This window comes from Amia ocellicauda, chromosome 2 (assembly GCF_036373705.1).
Source record: "Amia ocellicauda isolate fAmiCal2 chromosome 2, fAmiCal2.hap1, whole genome shotgun sequence".
Taxonomy (NCBI): domain Eukaryota; kingdom Metazoa; phylum Chordata; class Actinopteri; order Amiiformes; family Amiidae; genus Amia; species Amia ocellicauda.
In genome coordinates, this window is record NC_089851.1 from 19,456,354 (window position 1) to 19,475,930 (window position 19,577).

The 19,577-nt window shown below is 36.5% G+C and overlaps 2 protein-coding genes across 6 annotated transcripts in view; one reads left to right on the forward strand and one right to left on the reverse strand.

Moving 5' to 3' along the window:
• The window catches only part of LOC136766650 (sodium/potassium-transporting ATPase subunit beta-1-interacting protein 3), a 124,827-nt gene extending 115,482 nt beyond the window's left edge, over positions 1-9,345 (forward strand). For 2 of the 5 annotated variants that reach the window (XM_066720323.1, XM_066720313.1), the window contains exon 6: positions 6,041-9,345. Coding sequence is in view for 3 of the 5 variants with exons in the window: in XM_066720313.1 (XP_066576410.1) it covers positions 6,041-6,054 (14 nt within the window). In the remaining 2 variants the exon portion in view is untranslated. Of the gene's footprint in view, positions 1-3,421; positions 3,511-6,040 lie in introns of those variants that run through there. The other 3 variants (XM_066720293.1, XM_066720304.1, XM_066720332.1) reach the window with 3 other exon arrangements.
• A 178-nt stretch (positions 9,346-9,523) lies between these two features.
• Positions 9,524-18,379, reverse strand: ggh (gamma-glutamyl hydrolase (conjugase, folylpolygammaglutamyl hydrolase)). Its single transcript, XM_066720277.1, has 9 exons — positions 18,162-18,379; positions 17,782-17,890; positions 17,493-17,543; positions 16,295-16,379; positions 13,033-13,171; positions 12,770-12,876; positions 11,566-11,656; positions 10,997-11,131; positions 9,524-10,275 (listed from the first exon to the last, which is right to left on the reverse strand). The coding sequence occupies exons 1-9, from the start codon at positions 18,271-18,273 to the stop codon at positions 10,154-10,156; spliced, it is 951 nt and encodes a 316-aa protein (XP_066576374.1). The 5' UTR covers positions 18,274-18,379; the 3' UTR covers positions 9,524-10,153.
• Positions 18,380-19,577: the final 1,198 nt, after the last annotated feature.

The window sequence follows — 19,577 nt, forward strand, 5'->3', positions numbered from 1 at the left end:
CTCTGGACAATTGAATTCTTACTTTAAGTTATTTGTCTTAGACACAGCTTGCAACGGATAATGAGAATTCATGAGAACACACATCTGTGCATTTCTGTGCTTAGGAGTCCCCCATTGGCACAGTAGAGATTGTTATTCCAGTCTCCTGAAAATATACCATGTGCTGCCAAGTTAAAGTTCTATAATATATTCCCAATATCATAGACTCTTTCTTATCTAGCTAAATGAATTACAATGTAGGATTCTTAAATGTTTTCTTTGCAATAGATTTAGGTTTTGTGTCTTGTACACAGAGATGTGTATTTCATGCTTAGTTTTCTATTAATATAGCTTTTTGTGAATTTGCTCAGACAGAATCTAGCATACAAGCTCGTCCGAGGACAAGGAATGATAAATAGGAAACAGCTGGTTATCAAAAATACTTATGGATGAAGTTTTATATACGACTATAATGTTTTTATGTCATTAAACCCTTCGCTTTTATTCTTTTTCTTTTTCATTTTATTACAATAATGAACAAATGAAGGGGCTATGCACAGCCCGTCTCGGAGAAGTATTGCAAGCAGTAGCACCCAACATCAGCCCTGAAAAACACTGTAATTTGTGTTGCTACAATAGAGCAGACAGTAGGTTTGATGTATCAAATAAGATAACTGCAGTGGCACCCTGCTTTGTCAGCACACACTATGTGAGAGTGTTTGCCATATTTAAATAAAATGTGATTAAATCCATGAGGTATCTCAAATCAAACATTAGTTTTGTGTGTTATTTTAATTTAAATTTTAATGTGGTACTTCTCATTTTTCATTTGTACATGCTATATTATTGTACCATAAAATATAAGAAACAAGCTTAGTAGACATTCACCGTTCAATGTCCCAGAATAAATTATTTTACATTAACACAAACACATGTACACACATGAATGTTTAGTTCCCATTTTTATTTTCCTTTGTTTAATTAATTAATCACACATGATACAACACACAGACATTCTTAACCAATGTAAGATTCATATGCATTATTAATATGTCAATTTATTGATATCCTACCGCTCTCAAGTTATTTCATTCTTATGCCAATGGGATTTGTTTGTAGCATCAACTTAAAGCAACTTTTAGTACAGATATTGGAAATAGGGACTGGGGGTAGATTCAAACAAATATTCTATAGTGCAAATTACTCTTAGTGGGAGTTTGTCAAACTTACTGTTTTTCACTGAAAGGCAGAAGTAAATGAATGAAATTAGTATGTGTCAAACTATCTTGTATTTCTTTACTGTAAACACTCAGCAATAACCAAGTCTTGCACTTAGCTTCCATGAAATCAGATCAAATTAAAATCAAGTAGACATCAAAACACACTGTCATGTGAGAGTAAACGGTCCACTTGCCTTATAGCATAGGACAGGCTGCGGTAGTCAGACAGGAATTAGTGGATTGCTACATTCTAGGGTAATTTAACTGCTTTTCAGCTGCTTGAAACTATTGCTGAGGTCAAGTGCTTCCCTTTTTCAGTTCATTTTGAAGTGGAAAGTTTAATTTTCCTGTCCAGTTTTTAAAATGTATTAAGTACATAAGCTATCACTTTTTTCACTTTTGACATAAGAACCTGGAATATCAAGGCTTAAGCACCAACTCCACCTTATCTCCCATTTGCACCCTGACATTGAGGACATTAATACTTCGTTGTGAATAATTACTGTGCAGTCTGGCAATCGCAGACGTTACTTTTCTGTTTCAGGGGCACTTGCATGCAGGAATTGTATATTGCATCAGAAATTAGTTTATAGACTACTTTGTAATGTGATGTTGAATGACTACTTGAGTTTGAGTACAATCCTTTTTGTTTTGTCCGAATGTGTTTTTATTTTCACCCCCATGTTATTATTATTAATTTATTAGCAGCCACCACGGCAACTTAGTTTACACAAAAAACATTCCAAAGCATTACAAAGTGCAGTAATACAACCAGTACAGAATACAATAAGTATGCATCCTATTACACAGAGTTTAAGTGCAGACATAATACAGTTAAGTCCTAGATATGTGCTAAAGGGAAGGGTAGGTATAGGAGAAGTTGCAGTAAAACGATAAGTTGTTTATAGTTTTAGTACACAGTACGTATGCTTTATATCAGTGTTTTCTCTAGTGAGCTGAGAGGGTATCTTAGGGGCCCCTCAAACTGTGATGTTGCACTCAGTGTCTATAAACCTCTGCTTTGCAATTCTGTACCAGTGTCAATAATTATGTGTGAAATTATAGAAGGGGATTCAATCTAGACTACCGTTACTGTACTGTCCTCATTTATTTATCATGTAAGAGTAGCGATCGAGTTGCTTTCTCGTCTTTTCTTTTTAGATATCTGATTAAGATCACGGGTATCACTATGTATCCTTACTCTTCCATATGCATTGTTACATTTATTCTCATAAACAATCACTATTGCTACAGAGGGGGGGAAAAAGTACAGTAACAAATCCCATAGAACAGCTCAGATGCCTTGTTCAATCAGTGATATATAAAATGTTATCAGAAGAATGCAATTTTATTCATGCTGAAGTTTCATTAATCGCTTCATTGGAAGACTGTCTATCAAGGGCACCAGATGTGCATTTTTTATTAATAGTGTTTCTTAATCTCTCACTATGATATGATATTAAGATGAAATGGCATTTGTTTATGATAATAGTTCTTAAGTTGACAGGGTGCTATCCACTTATCCTTCTGTTCCCATCCTCATTAGAGCTTGATGACTCCTGAGTTAAGATTTTTGTTCATTATGAAGATGAACAGCATTCAATCAAGACACTTGATATAAGTAAAACTGATACCCAGAAGATAAACAGACTTATTTTATGGCCATATCCAATGCTGGCAAGTTTTTAGTGGGGGGTTTTGGTGTCAAGGCAGCACCACCCAGTTCTAACTTCTCTCATTGTAGGGCAGTGCTGGATTTCAGAATAAGCAGGTGTTGTGTCCAAACTTGTCTGTCTGTCTGTTTATTTAATGGCATATATGCATATCCTATTTAACCAATACAAGAATTTGCTTTTTATGCTTTTAGTTTATGGGGCTAAACCTCTGAAGAGGCTTATAGAGCAGAAACGCTCCAGTATTTGCAGCTGTCAGATTAGATTAGCAACTAAAGATACAGAAGTTGAGTTGTTGACTGAATTATGCTAGCAGGTTAAAGGAAGACACTGTAGTCAAGGATAAGGAAATAACCCATGATCATGTCTCGTTAACATTATCTGGTAATTTATATTGTTTTTAAAATGATATCCTATGAAAACACTTCTTTAAAATGTGTACTGCATGCTGTACATGTTTGACTTCCTCATTCTTTCCTTCATCTTTTAGTGTATCTATGTGTTGTGTGGTCTCCAGCACTCATTGTTGTGGTTATGTTGTGATTTCAGTTGATTTTATAGGTGGACTTGATTCATACACCTACCACCACTCACCCCAGAAAACTTCCCATGTCCAATTAAAGCCGGTTTATCTGTAAGTAAAGGAAATGGTATTCTGTACCGTCCCGCCTCCTTTCTAACTGGACTAAAGAACTAACCTTATACTGCAGTGGTGGCTAAGGACCACAACTAATATTGCCTAACGAACTAACAGATTGCAGATGCTGCTTCTGTACAATACGTGGAACATACAATGAGGCTGCAATATTTCACCACTAGTTTCTACAACACTTTTTACTTAATCTGTGGTATCTTTGTTCCTTTCAAATTTTACAGTGCAAGGTTTTTCTGTGGTGTGTTGGAAGTCACCTAATAATTGTAGTCAGTTGTCAGTGAGAAGGTTTATTATCTGGGAAAAGAATGTGTCACTCCAAATATGGGAGCAGAAAGCCTCTTTATGGGTCTAGTGGTTTGGAAACTTAGCCTCATAAAAGGAAAGGACAGATTGTAATACATGCAATGGCATAATATGATGGACAGAAAGCTTTGGAGCAATACGGCTGATGCCATTTTTAAAAGTCCTGGGCCAAGATCAAAGCAAACCCCCACTCATCAACTGCAGATTGCAATTACTATCTTGATGCCAGCTTCTTGTTGCCATTGAGAAAACTGTTTGTAATTTGTGGTTGGTGTGTGGGTCGTAGGCTGGATTCGGTTTGGGCGCTGGTTAATAAGGGTACAGGTCATGAAACAAGAGAAGAATTTCCAGGCTTGTTTAGTTTCTCTTACACAATCTGTGGGGATGATCAAAATCCTGCCATTTAACATGTACATTAATTTTTTTTTTATTTAGGTCCGAGTAAACGCATTGTTGCAACAATGAAATGCAAGATAAAAGTCTGTTACATGTATTACCATGCAGCTGTTGCTGAGATAGTAAACAGTAAAGGTTGTATACCTTGTGGTGAGTTGTGTAGTAAATGGAGATGTGTGTTGCTGTTTGATCCCTATTCCACCTGCCATGTTCACCTCAGCTTGTTTTTTTGTTATTTTTTAAACCTATGTACAAAACATAGGACAACTTCACTTTGTATTAAACAGTTTTTTTGCTCTCCCAGAACATGCAAAACTGATATTTCATTCCTGAGAGCATAATTGAAGGAGGTCCTCGTTAAAAAATTCATTGCTAAGGTCATCCTTAAGTGGTAATGTTCTATTTCCAGCATGTTTTCTTCCATGTTTTCTTTGGTGAGGTTTCCACAAGACTGCAGATGCATCCAAGATTGTGTTCTTTACTTACCAGCTGTTTTTGCTTTTAATGTGTCAAAGATAATCATGAAAATTCTGCAAATGAAATCTCCCAGGTTTTATGAGGCTTGAAATTACACACACACACAGATATATATATAATGATTAATAAATAAGTGCACTTTGTAAACCTCACAAAAAGATTTAAAACCATACTAGGCACACCAAAAAGATTGAGGATTTGGGGCTTTGATAAAATAAATGTAAATGTATTCCCCAGTTCTGGATATGTAAGTGCTGGAATTACATAAACACAGCTTATTGAAGTTGTATAGAAAACAGTAGCAGGGAACCTTTGACAGTACACAATCACATGTACAGTTGGCAGAGTGTTAATATTTAGGCCAGTACAGTTTTAATACCCCTAATCTTTGCCTAACATTATTAAAATAAATTATTTGCTGACAATAACCCAAATAATTAAGGGATGAGTATGTATTATTAGGCTATATGACAATTAAACGTACTCTTTCTATGGTTAAACCTACCAACATAATGCAAACTGGAGAGGGGGAGGGGGGTGTTCTTCACCTTTTGTTAGATCTCTACAATTCAAAAATATTAAAACTGTTTTCGAAGTAAAATGCTAAATTGCTCTCCATAATATAATTTCACTTGGCTACAGAAGCAGTCCTGATTTGATTTTAAGCCTGCAGTTGGTCTCTAGCCACTGTGAAAACAGAAACAATAACTTGCAAGCTGATTTGCCAATTTGTGATTGGCAAGCTCACAACTCAAGTGAAATATTAAGAAAGAAGGTGGAAGGATGCTCAAAAAGCATGTGAATAACATTGCAAACGTAGAATTTCTTCTCAAAGTATCCACTATCCATAGAATTTGATCACGATAACCTAAAACACTTTTATAATTTTTGTGGTTTTCTTGTACAATAAATTAATATAATCAGAATCCCTAAAACACGGTTCATTCTTTCACCTCCCATGTTCCAGTGTAAAGAACATAACCCAAATAAGAAACCCTTAATGCATTGGTTGTCTGTTGCTGTTATTATTATTAATAGTAGTTGTAGTATGTATGTATGTATGTATCATTCAGCCCACCTGCTTTTTTCTAGAGTCCTGAAACTGTATCACCTGGGGAACCCATACAAGCTGAAACAGTGACATGTATACTTTTCACGTCATGATTTATTCCAAATCCAAGTATCAGCCTACTTATTACTCAGCAAGCCCAGCGAAAAATGAGAAGAACAACAGTTGCTGACAAACGGATCTTCAGCTTTCACTAATTTGATTACAGAAGAACTGTGAAGCTACTGCTTTTAATTATTAATACGGTAATTTCTTTTATCCCCAACAGGTCGAAGTAAATGATAAACGAAAACTGGTTTTAACCGACGAAGCTAATTTTATGAAGAAAAGGCCACTTAAGGGTGGCTTCACAGCTTGCTGAGGAGACAAAATCTGGAAATCTGTCTGGAATTGTGTGTATGCCTATGGGTGTGTGAGATGTGTGTTAGTGTGTTTGAGTGTGTGGGCAGGTCCTCCCACACTGTGAACTTTTGACCAAATTGATTAAATAGGCAGACGTCTGTAGATCAAAGCATTTTGTTCTTTTTTATGATTATGGATATGTTTTGGGGAGGGGAGGGGTTAATCTGTAAATTGTGTTTCGAAGCATGAAAACCGTATGAGGATGCACTGGCAATATGAGATGCAGTGATTTTCGTTGGTTGGTTGGTTTTACGTTCAACAGTCTTACAACCAGCTACAGTACTGACGAGCTCTTTACACCCACCTCCCACCTCATGAAATTCACCTGGCATCACTCTCCAGTCGTTGGAAGACATTAAAACGTTTGGACTATCTCAGTCATTGAGGTTCAGCCGTCCTAAACTCCTTTCTTAATGGGTTAATCATCACTGTGTATGATGACATTTTTTTTAAGCAATTTTTAATGGGTACATTTTTAGGTAATGTAGTAACATTTTCTCACTTTTCTGTCTTGTGATTTTGAAATACTACTTTGTGAACACACTATTTTGCCAAGACCATGTTCTAGAGGAGCTATACATGCTAATGTTATTTAAACTCCTATGGGGAGTGTAGAAGGAAAAAGTGGTAATATTTCTTATGTAAATAATTCTGTTAAACTTTAAAGATGCTTGGCAGTGATGCATTTATTTATAGGTGAAAGCCAGTGTTGACATTAAGCAGAACAAGTATACTGCATAAATAAGATTCATTTACAGTCTCTTTATTTTCATCCTAATACCCCCCCACACTACTTTTTTAGTGTAACATTTAGGATATGTTATTCATATCAGCAAATTATGATAAGCTTGGGAACTTTTTCTCCATAACTTTGCTTGTGTTATTTAGTTATACATTACATACATCAACAAAATATATACATATTCTGAGAAAATATGACTACCATTTTAGCAATCTGGAATTTGGAACCGAGCTAAGATGTTACCAATATATATTCATTAAACGAATTGGTAAACAAGAAATTAAAATTACTAATACTTTAGACTATCTCTGTCTCTCAATTCCTTAAAGTATTTTCCATAGCTGAGGGAAATATATTGATGGTCATGCCGGGAAAACCGAATCTCTCACTCCCAGAAGTACATGGTGAAATGGACAGAACAGTCTATACTTTAATATGGCTCAGATCCATGTCTACAAAAGGTATATGTGGTCAAAATATTAGTTACCATTTCTTTATAAATGGTACGTTGTTACAAGAAAGAATGTCATGTGTAATTACTGTACATGTAATAGCAGTGTGCGCTATTTTTCATTCATTGTCATTCAAAATTGTCATTCACTTAAATGTAACTCTGTTATGTTTTGTATTTCATATTCAAGAAGCAATCCAAGAATGAATCCAAGTTAATTAAACTGAAAGCTGGCTTCTGAATCTCTTCACTTTTACATATATATAATGCTTGAACATGTTCTAATTAGTACATTTGCCTTTCTTGCCTTCATCTCACAGTATTATTCAGCCTGATTGTGAGCACATGTTAGAAACACTTGTTTTAAAACACTTTTGTCCATATGAATGTAAGGTACTTTGTTTGATCTCTGTGAACTTGTTAATATAAGAAGCATTTAGTATCTAAAAATAACTTTTGAGATGCTTTATGTATATAAACAATGCAGTGTTTTGTTTTTCTTTAGTTTTCAATGCTGGTTTTTCAAACAATACACATTTTAGAAAATACAGATTATGTTAAACCTATGTAATAGTGCCTTTTATAAAATCTGTAATTTATCCCCCGCCACCCAACCCCCCCCCCTCCTCCCCCCTTTAAAGTGTGGTTTTCATCTTAATTTCTGTGTCAGGAAAAATAAACATTTGGTCAAAATGATCACTAAAGCAAGGAAAACCATTTTTTTGGTTTAAAGGGATAATATCGCCATCTGCTGTACAAATTAAAATAGTGACCAGAGAAAGAAAAATGGGTCTGTTCATATGACGTACTCTACTCTGTGTACCATATTACCCCTTTTCCTTTTGACAATTCACATTTAATGATTTCAATAATAATAAGTTCTCAATCCCTTCATCTTGCTCACCTATGAGGCTAGCTGATCACTTCAGGGCAGGGCTGAACAATGAGCATATTAAACAGCCCCGTTTGATGCTTGTGCAGATGGCCCCTCAAATAGGGCAGCGATTATTACACTGTGGAGACCAGAAGACAGTGTGCCATCCTGGGTGAAGGTGAACCAGTCTGATGGAAGTTAAATATACACTTAGATTTGAAAGGATCCACTGTGATGTTGTACAGAGCCAAAATGATGACAATAGTGTTACTGTCCAAATATTGATGGACCTAACTGTATAATCACTGCTTAGACTGCCATCATTGTGGAAACTCAGAGCACAAGAGTTACACATACAGCTGTTTAATAAACACCATAAACATTTAACAGTACTTACCATTTAAAATATACATCAATGTAGAGAGAAATATTAAGTGAAAGGTTTTCCAATTCCTATTTTATAAATACATTACTGCATTCGAGAGTGAAATTACTAAGGGCTCCAATTGTGACTTCTGTGAAAAGGGGCCACCATACACTCATAGATATATGAAAGGGTTAAATATGAAAAATAACTAAGCTACTTAAGACAGGTTCACAATTATCCATGTTTTTAGTGTAACTTTTACCTTATGAAATGCGAGCAGTATATACTTTGATATTGTAGAATCTATCAAGCTAAAAAAAAAAAAAGTTTACACTTTTTCTATAATTTTAATTTCAGAGGACAGTATTCCTCTTCATATATTTGTTTAACATGTTATGCCAACACTGCCAGGTTGATACAGAATGCAATAAAGTAGTTATTTTGTTTCAAAAACATAAATTAAAAAACATACTAATTCAGGCATTGTATGTGTGAAGGTTCTAGTCTGTGGATGTGTTTTTTTTTTTGTGTAGAACAATAGAACCTTTCTGCACATTTAATTTGTACTTATATATATTCTACACATTCTTGTGTGACCTGACAATTGTTATCAATAGAAACACTATGTACAAATTTTTACTGAACATTGCAGAACCCCTGCTTTGGGTACTGTGTACAAAATAGTGTAATTAACAGGACATTTGTCAATTATTAATAAACTGTAAATTGGAGTAGCTGATCTGAGTTTGTGGATTCATTAATGAATAGTGCTCTTTTGATGTTCAAAGTGAATATTTGTCAGTAAATCTATTAAATGGAAGATAACTATGGAAATGACACAGAAACCCAAACGGAAGAATATGCCATTTCACTGAAATGAACTATCAAAAAAAATTAGCCAACAAAGTCCCGAAATTCAGTGTCCTCGTTACAAAATTTTATTATAGTTTTGAATCAGCCACATAAACAGCATTTACATCCCTGATAAACTCGTCAGTAGTAATATTAATCATTCTCAAATTTGGAACAGATGAGCTACTGAGCCTTTTCTATACAAAACCAATATTAATAAAGAATTATGTAATTTAGCACTTTTTATAACTAGATCATAAACAAACCAAAGCCCTGTGATGGCTGTTGACCATTCCAAGAGAAATGGATAACGTTTTGATACCACGTGCTGTGGAGATGACTTCACACTTTGGTAGTATATTCCGAATAAAATGTCTTCAAGGGCTAGTATCCTGACAGTATCCCGAGGGCAAGGTGAGTATTCTGGTCCTCATATTTGGAATACTGCCCAATGTATTTGGAATGCCCTGTTGCCATGGAAATGTATTGCATTTGAAAAGGTCATGACCTTTAGCAGTATTACAGGCTGTGGCCCGTGACCACTAGGGGCACTGTAAATCACTAAAAGTTTACAGAAGCACACAATTATGTAAAACCAGCAAGAATTGTGCTATTTTACTAATCAATACTTGAGGAATATTTTGCAAAGTCCTGCCAATATAAAAAGTTTTCTGATTTTATAAAAGCCACATTTTAATCAAAGAAATACATTTGTTCAAAGTCTGTGTGATTTCCTGTGTAAATGGGACTGTAGTTGTAGATCAGAGCCTTCTGTTCTGCTTCCTTGTCTGGAAATTGGTGGAAATTTTTCCTTGCTGTAAAAGAAACTGGATCATAATTATTAAGTCTCTAGTCTTTTTTGCAGAACATTGTTAAAAGCACAGATTTATCTAAATAACAAAACAATTGGCATTAAACAACAACAACCCTCAAATTAATTATAATTTCATAAAAAATAATAATATATAGATAAACCTATTGTGGAATCACTTTCTAGATCTGTGTCCTCAGTGATACCTGTTCTCTGAACCTAAACACTTCATCATAGAGTTGGAAGAGCATTGCAATTGCATTAACAAGACTCACTTAAATACCAGGGGTATCTAAAGGATTAACTATCATACACTGAGCCACAATACATACAAACCACCCCACCCAGTTCTACTCCCCCTGGTCAGCTGGTGAGTAACATTTAAGTATTTGACTTCCAGATTACAGCCCTCCCCCGCCACTCTAAGATTAACCAATCAGGATCACGATATAAAAGACTGAACATTTAACAGAACTTTTGAACCTTCTTATCGAAAAACCTTTGTAGTTGAACTAGTTTAGTTTAGTGTTTAGTTGTCCTGAAGCCCATTTAAAATATTTACTACAGTATACCATAATTACATCATGGTAAAGAGTAAAGTACATGCATGGTAAAACCATAGGTAAACTGTTAAATCACTGAGCAGATAAATTATTTTAAACACTCATAAAGGGATCACCAATTCTGCGTGACCCTGGCCCAACGAGCACAGCCCTGTATTTTACCTTCACCAACGAAGAAATCGGCCATGTAAAAAGTGGCCTTCACAGCAGATGGTGAATGTGGATAATATGGCTTTGACCACTCATAGGGATTCTTCTCAGGGTGCCACTGAGTGGCATAAATAGGGAATTCATAGGCTGCATGGAGAAGATGAAACATGGGATGCAATAGCTTAAAATTATTTCTGGTAAAATATAAACAATATAAATATATTTTCAATATAAAATAGGGATTTTCAAAAAAGATTCTGGCTGGGAATTTAAACCATATTTTTTTAAATAAATGGAAGACCTAATATAGTGCAAATTATCATATTTTAGTTTATAAATAAATGAATGGACAACTTAATCTGAAATTAGTGTTGAATTTCTCATTTTATCCAAACAAATACACAGAAGTAGCCTTATTGATATCTTTAATCTCTTCAGAATCTTGAAATATGTGAGGTATGACTTATCTTAAGAATCACACACACATTCATATTAATAATATATATACACATCATGTGATGGAAATTATTATTATATGTAGTAGATTAGGGGGTCTTTCAGACATGCATTTTAAGTCTCACCTTCCATGGTTGATACAAACTCCAGTTTTTTATCAATGTTTGTGGTCAAGATGTTGTAGAAGTTTTTGAGTTTCTCATTCTTATTGTAAGTCTGGAACAGATTGTAAGCAATTTAATTCAACATTTACAATAGACATATTTGCTATAATATTTGTAAAGTTGGTTGGCCTTTGATAACAGTCAGCTTTGTAAAATGTTCAGTAATTTAATAAAGCTTTTAATGTTTCTGTTTTTTAGGTTCATATTTGAGATTTATATAAAATGTGTGCTGCTTCTTATATATTTAGCACTGTATTTAGTGAACAAATTCACTGTGACACTGTGTTGTGCAAGTCTACAGCAGCAAAACATCCAAAAATAATGATAACCCAAACAGGTAGCAAAATGTTTTGCTGGGTGTGCCAGAGAATGAAACACACACACACAAACATGGCCGCAGCACAAGCCTTTTTATAAATGTGACATCCACCCATTCAGACTCTCATGCACACCCATAGATGCATGCTGATTGTTGACATGTTAAAATGAACATATCAGACAACCAAGAACACAAGATAATATTTGTTTATACATTGGCTATCAAAAGTATTCACCCCCCTTGGACTTTTCCACATGTCATTGTGTTGAAATCATTGTGAACATGAAATCAGAATGGATTTAATCAGGAGTTTTTGCCACTGATCAACACAGAAAATGTCCATCATGTCAAAGTGAAAAATATTTTTGGTTTTGTATTTGTAATTCATTTAGAACAATTTGAAGATTATATTGTTCACATTGACATTATGGATGTTTTCTGTGTTGATCAGTGGCAAAAGCTCCTGATTAAATCCATTCTGATTTCAATGACATGTGGAAAAGTCCAAAGGGGGTGAATACTTTTGAGAGCCACTGTACACTTTTTGTACACCTGTTTGGTATCTTTGTTCCAATAAAAATATGCCACTAGCACAAAATGTAGCTGGCTGATTATCCTTTTTCATACAGATGTCTTTTAATAATACGTTTCATAATTAAAAAACACAAGAATATAATAGATAATGACGTTCATTTTTTTGACTCTCGGGTAACACAAGTGGTAGATGTTTTGGGAGAATAACTTTACATTGTTCTTTTCCAAACATGTGCATCTTTCCATGTATTTAAGCAAAGAGGCAGTGCTCACTGAAGGACTAAACTGAGCTGCTGCTTAGGAAAGGCATACCTCTAAAGACAGACTCCATCGGTGTGAGTTTTCTGTTATGGGCTCTGAGGCCAATGCATCCAAGACATCTACAGGAAGGCTCCCGAACAGCCTGCTTTTCATGGCACCTATAATAACATTGCCAAAGAGATCATTTAGCAAGAGGTCTTCCTTAGCTCCAAAGCATGAAGGGCTGTACTCAAACACAAAGTGTAGCCAATGAGTACATTTTTAGACAAAGTAATTTATGCTGAATTCAGGTCTGAAAATATCCTTAAACCCACCTTTCTGGAAAACCAATGGAAGTGCAACTCCTGAAGTGTTAGTTTTAGATAACAGAATCATTCCACTGGTAAGGTAAGTCAACTCCTCCAACCCTAAACAGGTTCCCCAGATAGGAAAATAGTCACCTTTAGAATTAGCCTGGAAAAAAAAGATTCAGAATTGTTACACATATATACAGTTTGTACATGAATGATACTCAACCTTAATATAAAATTATCAAGCTGAATAATTATGCAATTCGTAACCTTCAGTGCACATATTTTCTTTACAGGTTTTGGTGACATTCAACCTCCTTAACATTTAAGTGTTAAATCTGATCATTTGAATTTAATTAAGAAAAAGTTCAATAAAAAGATTGTTTGCTGTCATGTTTATTATTAGTTACATGTTTAGAGAGGGACCCGTTTTATGTTTAGTTAGGCTCAAAGAGGAGCTAGGGTTTTGTTTATGGTTTTCTGAATGTCTTTTGATTGTAAAGTGTATTGTAAATAAATCATCATTTAGCACCGGCATATGTGCGTGTTGTTTCCTGAGCCCCCGCCACAATACATTTAATATACAGTTCTGTGCAAAAGTTTTAGGCAGGTGTGAAATGCTGTAAAGTAAGAATACTTTCAAAAATAGACATGTTAATAGATTATATTTATCAATTAACTAATGCAAAGTGAGTGAACAGAAGAAAAATCTACAACAAATCAATTTGCCTTCAAAACGGTATCAATTCTTCTAGGTACACTTGCACACAGTTTTTGAAGGAACTCGGCAGGTAGGTTGGCACAAACATCTTGGAGAACTAACCACAGTTCTGTGGATTTAGGCAGCCTCAGTTGCTTCTCTCTCTTCATTTTTCTGCTCCTGAGTTCCTGTGTTATCATGCATAGTTGAGTCGCTTAGCCTTGTTTCCACATCGGAGGTATGTCTTTTTGGCCGCAAGTCTTCCATGAAGGCCACTTCTGACCAGACTTCTCTGGACAGTAGATGGGTGTACCAGGGTCCCACTGTTTTCTGCCAATTCTGAGCTGATGGCACTGCTGGACATCTTCCGATTGTGAAGGGAAGTAAGCATGATGTGACTTTCATCTGCTGCAGTAAGTTTCCTTGGCTGACCACTGTGTCTACGGTCCTCAAAGTTGCCCGTTTCCTTGTGCTTCTTCAAAAGAGCTTGGACAGCACATCTGGAAATACTCTTTGGCGGCCTTGAAATGTCTGCCTGGGAGAGACTTTGCTGGTGCAGTATAACTACCTTGTGTCTTGTTGCTGTGCTCAGTCTTGCCATGGTGTATGACTTTTGACAGTAAACTGTCTTCAGCAACCTCACCTTGTTAGCTGGGTTTGGCTGTTCCTCCCTCAGTTTTATTCCTCCTACACAGCTGTTTCTGTTTCAGTTAATGATTGTGTTTCAACCTACATATTGGATTGATGATCATTAGCACCTGTTTGGTATAATTGTTTAATCATACACTGACTATATGCCTACAAAATCCCTGACTTTGTGCAAATGTACCTAGAAGAATTGATGCTGTTTTGAAGGCAAAGGGTGGTCACACCAAATATGGATTTGATGTAGATTCTTCTTCTGTTCACTCACTTTGCATTTAGTTAGTTGATAAATATAATCTATTAACGTCTATTTTTGAAAGCATTCTTACTTTACAGCATTTTTTCACACCTGCCTAAAACTTTTGCACAGTACTGTATATACAGTGAGGGAAAAAAGTATTTGATCCCCTGCTGATTTTGTACGTTTGCCCACTGACAAAGAAATGATCAGTCTATAATTTTAATTGTAGGTGTATTTTAACAGTAAGAGACAGAATAACAACAAACAAATCCAGAAAAACTCATTTCAAAAAAGTTATAAATTGATTTGCATGTTAATGAGGGAAATAAGTATTTGATCCCCTATCAATCAGCAAGATTTCTGGCTCCCAGGTGTCTTTTATACAGGTAACAAGCTTAGATTAGGAGCACTCTCTTAAAGAAGCAATCAATCAATCAGATTCCAAACTCTCCAACACGGCCAAGACCAAAGAGCTGTCCAAGGATGTCAGGGACAAGATTGTAGACCTACACAAGGCTGGAATGGGCTACAAGACCATCGCCAAGCAGCTTGGTGAGAAGGTGACAACAGTTGGTGCGATTATTCGCAAATGGAAGAAACACAAAATAACTGTCAGTCTCCTTCGGTCTGGGGCTCCATGCAAGATCTCACCTCATGGAGTTTCAATGATCATGAGAACGGTGAGGAATCAGCCCAGAACTACACGGGAGGATCTTGTTAATGATCTCAAGGCAGCTGGGACCATAGTCACCAAGAAAACAATTGGTAACACACTACGCCGTGAAGGACTGAAACCCTGCAACGCCCGCAAGGTCCCCCTGCTCAAGAAAGCACATGTACAGGCCCGTCTGAAGTTTGCCAATGAACATCTGAATGATTCAGAGGAGAACTGGGTGAAAGTGTTGTGGTCAGATGAGACCAAAATCAAGCTCTTTTGGCATCAACTCAACTCGCTGTGTTTGGAGGAGGAGGAATGACCCCAAGAACACCATCCCCACCGTCAAACATGGAGGTGGAAACATTATGCATTGGGGGTGTTTTTCTGCTGAGGGGACAGGACAACTGCACCGCATCAAAGGGACGATGGACAGGGCCATGTACCTTCAAATCTCCTCCTTCCCTCAGCCAGGGCATTGAAAATGGGTCGTGGATGGGTATTCCAGCATGACAATGACCCAAAACACACAGCCAAGGCAACAAAGGAGTGGCTCGAGAAGAAGCACATTAAGGTCCTGGAGTGGCCTAGTCAGTCTCCAGACCTTAATCCCATAGAAAATCTGTGGAGGGAGCTGAAGGTTCGAGTTGCCAAACGTCAGCCTCAAAACCTTAATGACTTGGAGAGGATCTGGAAAGAGGAGTGGGACAAAATCCCTCCTGAGATGTGTGCAAACCTGGTGGCCAACTACAAGAAACGTCTGACCTCTGTGATTGCCAGCAAGGGTTTTGACACCAAGTACTAAGTCGAAGGGGTCAAATACTTATTTCCCTCATTAACATGCAAATCAATTTATTGAAACTTTTTTGAAATGCATTTTTCTGAAATTGTTTGTTGTTATTCTGTCTCTCACTGTTAAAATACACCTACCATTAAAATTATAGACTGATCATTTCTTTGTCAGTGGGCAAACGTACAAAATCAGCAGGGGATCAAATACTTTTTTCCCTCACTGTATGATCAAAAATAACATTTAATAAGTTACCTTTAATGCTAGCTGATAATAGACACTAGCAGCTTTAGCATACCCCGAAGAGGTGAGGTTTGCACCTCCACCTGGAAACAGTATCCTAAAAAGAATAAAGTGTTTTCCATTATACTCTTTATGTTTTAATCTAAATCTTAAAATAATAGCAATCCACTCAGACCTGCTGTATTTTTTCATGACTGTGGTTGATAATGCCAAATCATAGCAAGGACACAACTTAAACACCACACCCTTAGCTAGGCTAGGATCAGCTGCAGTGCACAGATGATGATGACAGATACAAATACATGATTTCTCTCAATGTGCTGCTTGATACTGATAGTGGATACCAGGGTGCGATTTGCTGCGGTTGTTTTCTCTGGGGTGAATCCTTTACGTTTTCAGAGATTTTGTAAATATTAGGCTATATTAAAAACATACTGATTGTAAGATTACATTTACTGCATTTTCCCCTGATTCAGTCTGTCCTGTTTTTCAGTAGAAATCAGATACATTTATTATGAGAATGCACAAAGCCTTTTGGCAAACTCGAATGTGCAGTCTTCTCAGGGGTAATGTTTTTGATGATTTTGGCTGGAGTTTATTCGTGTCTTGATAATGTTCATATCAGAAGATGTGGATCAAACTGTAGACTCACAAACAGAAATATGGAGCTATTTATAAATGTCATAACTTCTTTAATAAAAGCAATAGCAATATAATTTAGGGTAGCTATTCAATTTGACAGATGATGTTTCCCTGTGATCACTGACTCATAACTGGAAAACAGACCAAAACTATAGAAAAGGAAGGACATATAAAAATGCAATTTTAATTGCTTTACATCATCAGTGAGACTTGAAAAAGTTATACAGAAGAAACTTCAAATGGGTTAATCACCCACCTGCCTAGAACTACTATGCAGCATGAATGCTAGATTGGCTGGTCCTCAGTTTGGTATTCATCTCAACTACTTCACCCCAAACACACAACCTTTGTTCTCAACACCCCTGCAAATTAGTTAAATCCATACCTTGAAGGAACCCACCTAGTAAGGAAGTAAGATGGTACCTTCCTTTAACATTTTACATAAGTGAGTGATGTGTGGCTTTGTTTATCACAACTGTACCTTTCAGAGTGTTCCATAAAACGTTTTCACATTTCAAAGCAATATTAGCATTGTGCACTAGTAGAAACACACTTATAAAAGACATACCCATTGATCGAGTAAAACAGTCTTTCATATTCCTCTTGCAGTTGATTTATTCTATAAAGAAAAGCATGCAAAATAATGTCATTTATTTCCAAAAGACTTCTTCAGCAAGGAGATAAGAATGTGTTTACGGCTATGTAATGTCATTGCTTTCTTGCACAGAAACGACTAATACTATCAATAATAACAGTAATGATCTAAGCAGCCTACTGTCATGGTTGATATTTTTGCTAGGCAAGCAATTCTGTGGATTGCTTGACTTGAAAAGCATGCTGCATATCTTCACTCTTACTTTATGGGTACCACTCTTGCTCCAGCTGCCTCCAAGAACTTCACATAGGATGCAGCGATATATGAATTTCCGTAAGGATGAGGTGAATATATTTCCTGAGCCAAAATACCTAATAAAACACAGATATGAAAAGCAACAGTGTTACCTCGTCCTCGTATATGGAGATTCCTGCCACAATGTTTCACTCTTTCAACAGTCATATTTCACTGTCTAACATTTATATTTATATTTATACACTGTGGGACTGTAACATAATAATGAAAGTTTAGTCATTTTGTAGCATTTTTGGGTTGTACACAAACGTTTGTTTACTTTTGTAAGGGAAACTTAGTGTATAGTGTTGCATAACAAACCAATAACGTGTGAATAATATAACTCACCTATAACAGGTCTGTCGTTTCTTTTTTCTGTTTTGAAATCAGCAGAAACGGTCAATCGCAGGAAGACAGCAAGTAAAGGTAACGCATAACTTACCACATTCATAATGTGCATATTGCTGCTAAACAGAAAACAACTGCAATTTCGCACTCAAGCGTCCAACTGTAAAGACACGATGGCCGTGTTTGTAAACACGTCTCTGCGGAAGTGCCGACTGCGTAACTGCTCACATGCTCTGACGTCACACGCCACTTCCTGAGACGCGCAGGACGTCAAACGCGGGACGAGAGCACGCAGGTCGTGTTCGTGTAGCGCAGATGTCTGCACTTCTGCGCAGATCTGCAGGATTCCTCTGATCCCATTGGTGAAGCAGCGCAGACCCGCGCAGAGCTGCAGAAATCTGCGCTACATGGACACGACCACTGTCTCCGATTGGAAGAAGTACGTGTATTTGCAGTAGCGACAGAGATGCGTGTAGAGACAACGACAGATTCATGGAACAAGGAGAAAGTATTGTGAACCTTAGAAACAACATTTCAAAAAGTAATTTCTCCAATGGCATTTTAACACTACTAGGTTGTAGTAAAATCAGATATCAAATGGTATGCCACCTGTGTGATATGAATACCAACATTTCACCGCAGTTACTATTTATTTATTTATTTATTTATTTAAGTAAACAGTTTGTGAAGAATAAACAGAAACACACATGCAAACACATAGGCCCTGTATTGTGCATTGGCAGGAAGGTGTAACCCTTCAAATATGATTTATATGTATTATTATTCATTATAAGGCTGACAGACGTCTTAACATTCATGTGATTTCTGTTTGCGTTGAGTTTGTGTGCATGTGAAGGCCTCTGTGTCCCTGGCTCAGCTGTCAATCACAGACATTCAGCTGCATTCCTTCACACCTCCAGCACGTCTAGGCTTCACCATGCTCTGAACAGGAGATGAGATGCATGCTAAATGTTTATATACCCTGTCTCAATATAATACCAGAACAAAACATTATTTATTAATAGCATACAATAACATGTGCTTACATTGTATATAAGAATAGTACACTTTATAATGTAACGTTTGAAATTAAAATGATTAACTAGGTATATGTCAGTGAGCCGCACAATGTTGTTTTCTGCTCTACAGGTCAGCGGTTTATTTAGTCCACGGCCTCAACCTGCTTCCTGACAAAACTTTTAAGAGCTGCGATTGGCTGGGTGGAATCTGCAAGTTTGAAGGTGGAGCTCCATGTCGTCAGGTATAATTGCTGCCCCAATGTGCCAACTACACAGGACCTACAGCAGGGGTGGCTAGTACTGGCCCTGGAGAGCCACAGTGCCTTCAGTTTTTTGTTTGGTCCAGATTGTTAACTACTTAATTAGTCACAATTTAAATTTGTTCAAGGTATCTAGT